This window comes from Arachis duranensis, chromosome 8 (assembly GCF_000817695.3).
Source record: "Arachis duranensis cultivar V14167 chromosome 8, aradu.V14167.gnm2.J7QH, whole genome shotgun sequence".
Taxonomy (NCBI): domain Eukaryota; kingdom Viridiplantae; phylum Streptophyta; class Magnoliopsida; order Fabales; family Fabaceae; genus Arachis; species Arachis duranensis.
The window spans coordinates 39,921,633-39,928,319 of NC_029779.3; the positions used below are offsets into that span (position 1 = coordinate 39,921,633).

A 6,687-nucleotide genomic window follows, 5' to 3' on the forward strand; every position below is an offset into this window, starting at 1 on the left:
ATATATATATATATATCATTTATTTATTTTAATTATTTTATGTAACTTAGTTTGTATTTAGTCTTATATATCTAATAACGAGTTTTGTAAAAAAAATGTTTTTCACAAAATATTATTGAGTATCAATTATACTATGCGATTAAATGGTGAAAATTTGTTGAATAATTACTCAATAAAAAGAGAAACATTACTTATACCTATATATAAAGAGAATTGAAATGGTTTCATTTGAAATTTTGTTCCTTTTTTTCTCTCAATTTTTTTGTCCCTCTCACACAATTATAGTAAAGAATTGAAGTTGAACCATTGGAACTATACTCGTTATCGATTCTTTAACGATTAAGCTATAAATTTTTTTGTATTGAATAAAAAATAATAAATAAAATGTGATTTGACAGATATAGTACCTGAAAAAAGCCAATATTAAAAATAAATATATTAAACATTGCCAAAATATTGAAATAAGAAAAAATATTCTTAAGTTAATATACTTTTGATATGTTAATTACATTATTAGAAACTTGATTAATATGTTTTAAATTTTCAATATTTTAATATTTTTTATTATTTTTTTGTAAAACATTTTATGTGTATCAAAATTAAACTCAAAATAAATATAAAAGAATATGTGTGAACATACACCTTTCCCTTAATACTATTTGCTCTGATCCCGAATTTTTCAATTTTTTTCTCCACCTATCATGCCAAAATCTTGTAACTTTTATAGCCCTAACCATAAAAATGGCAATGGTAATGGTAATGCTATCAAGAGCTTTAATGTTACCCTTTTATCTCTTTCTCTATTTAATTTTGCTTGTGATGACACTACCTTCTCCAGCTATCATGCCCAAATCTTGTAACTTTTATAGCCCCACCGTAAAAATGGCATTGATAATGGTGATGCTATCAAGAGCTTTAATGTTACCCTTTTACCTCTTTCTCTATATAATTCTGCTTGTGATGACACTACCACCACCATCACTGATCTGCATCACCCATTAACAATCTTTTGTAGTAATAATAGTGAACCAATGAGTGGGATTAACCAACTTGACCTAAATCAAAAGTTGAAAAAGAAGAGAATAGGTGGATATGATAATAATGATGATGTGAATTCCAATTTCATTCATCATGCATCATCATCATCATCATCATCCAGGGGTGCAAGTATGAGTGATCATGCAGCAAAAGAGATGCTAACAACTCATCAAGTTGAACATGCATGTCCAACAAAGGAGAGACTGATTTGGACACAACACAATCTCAAAAGGTATGATAATGATTTTCTCTTTAAAACAATTGATAGGTCTTCTGTTTACGAAAAATTCTTTGAAAAAGTAGTGCTGAAGCCACAAGGAAGAGTAGGAAGAGGAATAAAAATAATTAATCACAATGATAACAGTAACAACGAACCAATTAGAAATAACATCAATCAGCAACACCATCACCACAATTATCCAGATAATAATAATCAAAAGAAGGAAATTAACGATATTGTTATTAACGATGGTGAGGATGAAAGAATTCAGAGCTTTCCTTACAAGAAAAATAGGCTGTACACATATTCAAAGTGTATAGCGATGTTCGAAACATCACAAAAGTTTGCAATTCATATAAGTTCTCACTACAAGCATAAGAGTAAGGTTGAGAGAATGAAGAGACAAATGGCCAAAATGATGCGTAGAAGCAAAAAAATGGCCATCATTGAACATCAGCAACAACATATCAAAAATTTTAGAGGAGGAAGAAGTTATGCTTTGCAGATGAACGTGGAAAATTAAGCCTATCATACAAATGCATATCCTCCTCCTCCTCCAAAATTCTTGATATGTTGTTGCTGATGTTCAAGGATCGCCGTTTTTTTGCTTCTACGCATCATTTTGGCCATTTGTCTCTTCATTCTCTCAGCCTTACTCTTTGGCTTGTAGTGAGAACTTATATGAGCCACAGACTATTGTGATGTTTCGAACATCACCATACAATTTGAACATGTGTACGGCCTATTTTTCTTGTAAGGAAGGCTCTGGATTCTTCTATCCTCACCATCGTTAACAACAACATCGTCAATTACCTTCTTTTGATTATTATTATCTAGATCATTGTGGTGATGGTGTTGCTGATTGATGTTGTTTCTAATTGATTCGTTGTTACTGTTATCATTGTGATTAACTATTCTTATTCCTCTTTCTACTCCTCCTTGTGGCTTTAACACTACTTTCTCAAAGAATTTTTCATAAACAGAAGACTCATCAATTGTTTTAAAGAGAAAATCATTATCATACCTTTTGAGATTTTGTTGTGTCTAAATCAGACTCTTCTTCGTTGGACATGTATATTCAACTTGATGAGTTTTTCGCATCTCTTCTGCTGCATGATCACTCATACTTGCACCTCTGGATGATGATGATGATGATGATGCATGATGAATGAAATCGGGATTCACATCATCATTATTATCATATCCACCTGTTCTCTTCTCTTTCAACTTTTGATTCAGGTTAAGTTGGTTAATCCTACTCATTGGGTTTCTATTATTACTACCAATTATTGTTAATGGGTGGTGCAGTCCTATGATAGTGGTGGTAGTGTCATCACAAGCAGAATTGGAAGAAAGAGTTAAAAGAGTAACGTTAAAACTCTTGATAGCACCATCATTACCAATGTTATTTTCTTGGTTGGGGCTATAAAAGTCACGAGATTTGGGCATGAAGCTGGAGAAAAAAAAATTGAAATTCAGGGTTAAAGCAAATGGTATCATGGAAAAGGTGCATTGTACCAAGTTAATTATTAAGATCCCTTTTATACCACTATAATATTATTTTATTAGATATAAACTATGTTCACACATATTCTTTTATATTTATTTTGAGTTTAATATATCCCAAGAGTGTGGATCATGTAAGAGAGACGATCTAGTTAAAATTATTGCTATTGTTGCTATTTTTTATTACATTGGTTGTTCTTCTGATTTTATTGTTGTTGCTAATATTGCGACAAAGAAGAAGAAAAAGAAAAAGAGATGTTGTTGTAATGGAGAAGTAGGAAACTAAGTATTTTGGTGAAGAAGGAGAATGGTATTTTGGTCCGAATGATGTTTTTAAAACTAAGTTAAACCTTAGGGACGATTTTGTATGCAAAAAAAAGATTGGAGATGAAAAAAATTTTCAACCTATATCTTAGAAATAAAAATCATATTTAACCCTTATTATTATTAGACCGGACTATTCAATCGATTTGGTTGGTTGGATTAATCGGGTTACCACACCCGCTTACGCTCCAACATGAATAAAAATAAAAATAAACACTAAAATTGGGCTCAAGAATTTGATTATGGACTTATTATCGGTGTTTTAGTTGGAAACAGGTATAGTGAGTGTATTTACAATTTGGTGGACGTGTCAAATTCAAGCTCCAACACGCGGGGCGTGTTACATGTAGCACGTGAGGGGACGTGATTGACACGTGTCAAAGTCTGCTTGGTTTGGTCTGTAACACATGGGGGCATGCTAAGTCAGCACGCAGGGGGCGTGCTGACACGTGGCGAAGTCTGCTTGATTGGATTTGCAGCACTTGGGGGGCGTGCTGACTCAGCACGCATGGGGTATGTTGACACATGGCACACTCTGATTGGCTGATGAGGTTAGGGGTGGCAATGGGGTGGGTTTTTACTCTACCCGACCCTGCCCCGCTCAACGAAAACCCGTATCGATACAATATTATTAATCATTTTATTAATTATTTTATATATATTACATATATTATATATTAAAAATATATATATTTATATATCTATTATATATACCGGGACGGGTAGGGGCAGGTTCAACCTAAACCTGACCCCGCCCCGCGCCGCCCAAGAACCCGCCACGTTAAAACCCGCCCCGGTGCGGGTGCGGGTAATTACCCGCCCCGAACGGGTATGGGCGGGGTGGGTACCCGCGGGTTCGGGTAGTGTTGCCACCCCTAGATGAGGTAACACGTGGAGGGCGTGCTGAGTGCTCCCCTCTATATAAGGCAAAGTTCAATACCATTTTCATTACGAAGAAGAGTGTTCTTTGAGAGTTTTTTTAGTGTGATGGTAGTGTAATGGAGGATACCACAAACTTGGTAGTGTATCGCAACGGTGAGATTATACGGAATACTCATGAGGGAGAGAAGTTTGTGTGTCATAATCTATTTTTGTTTGTGATTCCATGCACCATAACATTAACGGAGCTTCAGAATAATCTCTGAATATGGAGAATGGTATGTTTAGGAGAGTGAGCAGTACTGTGTACCAGAATCTAGTTGTAGTTTTTGGTGGTCTAATACAGTTTGATATTATGCTGATCATTGACGAAGAAAGTATGCAGAATATGTTCTAAATTTATCAATAGACTCAGATGCAACAACAACAGATTGAGTTGTATGTTAAGTTCGAAAACGTAGAGGCAAATGGGATTCAAAATAATTTAGATATAAAAGATGATAGTGTTGTAGTGTACGAAGGAATGAAAAGTGACAACGAAGAGGACTTCGAAGACACTTATGAAGCCGGCGACGAAAATGAGGATGGTGATGTGGGAGTTTAGGCAGCAGCGGAGAATGTAGTGGTTCATCCCTCAGTTAGGGAACTGACGAATATTCCACCTTTTATGTGTAACTTAGATCTTAACGCCATGCATGTACCAAATTTTCTGGTGGCTGTTTTACATAATAAGAAAACGGCTCAAACACTGCATACTGAGGTGGACCCTGAGGTGCTGATGGCTGTGGTGGATGCTGAGGAACATGCTCTGACAATCTCAGCAGATGTCGGTACGAACCCACGTACCATTCCTGGTACTCCACCGACGGTCTAAAGTCCCAAGTCGGAAGAGGGTACAGATCCCACAACTAAGTGTTTCGCCGGTTTCCCCGTTCCTCTATCCATCCCCATGTAAAACTGTCCAGTCATGAAGTTACACTCCGCGAAGAGTGATGTAATGCTGCGCTAGTGGAATGTCTCTTGCTACTACTGGGGTGGTTGTACATACCCAAACTGACGCATCACTCAGTTCGCAGGGTGCCATTCGACACACTCAAACGATAAACGGAGCAACGATGTCATACACCTCAAGGTGTTCATGTAACTCCTCAGGTATGATCAATCCTTCGTACGGCCGCCACTCAAACTACCACATATTATTAGAAAATTAGAACCCTAATACAAATGTTTGGAAATGGGAATCACACAAACCCTAAATATTTACCTCATCCATGTAGTATATATCCTGCCTAAATCTTGCTGCAGTCTTTGATAACCACGCTGTAGTCCATGCCGAATGACTCCACCTAAAACGTGGTTTATTGATAAAAAGTCACTGTAAGTAAAATATGTATCGTGAATATAATGCAGGACTAAAATAAGAACTGTTACCTCATGGCAACTGGTATCTCAACCGGTGGAAGGGTCTGTCTCGGTATGGGCGCAATACATGATACTCGCTCCCATGCCCAAACTAACAACATTTTAAGAAGGCCATCTATCTTCTTAGTATCATACCGTGATGCACGGCATAATGCCCTGTAAAGATGCGCGAGACCTGCTGACCCCAACTATAAGTATGGATCCGCTCGAAATCGCGAAGCAACGGTAGATACTTCGCGTGAGCATATGCGGTCCACTTATTTGTGAATAGAGTCGAACCCAACAAACAAAAAATTTGTCATTTGACGTATTTCTTAATAGACTCCTCAATGTCCACTGGCTCTGCATCTCTGATACGCCGAACCCAACCCAACTTTATATAAGATTTAGAAGAATTACTAACATTCTAACAACCGGTTTGCAACCGAATATCGCGATGTTCTGCCTCTGCAAGAAGTCGCTACTACTATCTGTCCACCCACTCACAAACTCTCCACCAATGGGTAGGCCAAATATATGAGCAACATCTTCCAGTATCACAGTAACCTCACCCACCGGCAATACAAATGTGTGAGTTTCTGGCCTCCACCTTTCCACCAGAGCAGCTAATAAGGGGTAAAATCCTTTTATCACCCCAATCCTAGAAACGTGGTAGAATTCCGTTGAGCATAAGTAGTTTTCGACCATCAGATTCCATGTCTTCGATGAATCCAGTTTACAAACCATCAAATTCCTGTTAGGCTGGTTCAACAAAAATATATTTATTAGTTTAAATAAATAATAATTATTACAAATAAATATTTATTTATAATACAAATTGACATCAATATAAATATTGTTATAAATATTCAATTTTGCTAATATTTATTTATTAAATGTACATAAAAATAATTCCATTATAACAAAAAATAATTCCATTATAACAAAAAAATTCAAAAAAATATATATTCACATTTATATAAAAAAATATTCATAAATTACAAAAAAAATAATATTAACAATACTATATTTTTATATGATATTAACAATAACAAAAATTTTAAAAATTTAAATACATAAAAAAATAAAATTTATCAACTTACATATATTAGATTATCCAAATAATAGATAATATGATCTTCGGGTGTTGTATAATATACGTACCATTTTTAATCACTACAAATTAATAACTTTTTTTCTTTCAACACACTACTCACACTACTACTATCAACACACTGCTAACACTAACACTCTCTTCTTCTTTCTCGGTGAGATTATTTTTTCTCCACACTCTTCTTTTTTTTTTATTCTAACACTAA

The 6,687-nt window shown here is 35.3% G+C and overlaps 1 protein-coding gene across 2 annotated transcripts in view; it reads right to left on the reverse strand.

Moving 5' to 3' along the window:
* Positions 1 to 6,125, reverse strand: part of LOC127741071 (uncharacterized) — an 8,696-nt gene extending 2,571 nt beyond the window's left edge. Inside the window, exons 1-3 of one of the 2 annotated variants that reach the window (XM_052252511.1) lie at positions 5,399 to 6,125; positions 5,232 to 5,313; positions 4,439 to 5,153 (exon numbers count right to left, since the gene is read on the reverse strand). In XM_052252511.1, coding sequence (XP_052108471.1) covers positions 5,061 to 5,153; positions 5,232 to 5,313; positions 5,399 to 5,490 — 267 coding nt within the window. In that variant the 5' untranslated portion in view covers positions 5,491 to 6,125 and the 3' untranslated portion in view covers positions 4,439 to 5,060. Of the gene's footprint in view, positions 1 to 4,438; positions 5,154 to 5,231; positions 5,314 to 5,398 lie in introns of those variants that run through there. The other variant, XM_052252510.1, reaches the window with a different exon arrangement.
* Positions 6,126 to 6,687: the final 562 nt, after the last annotated feature.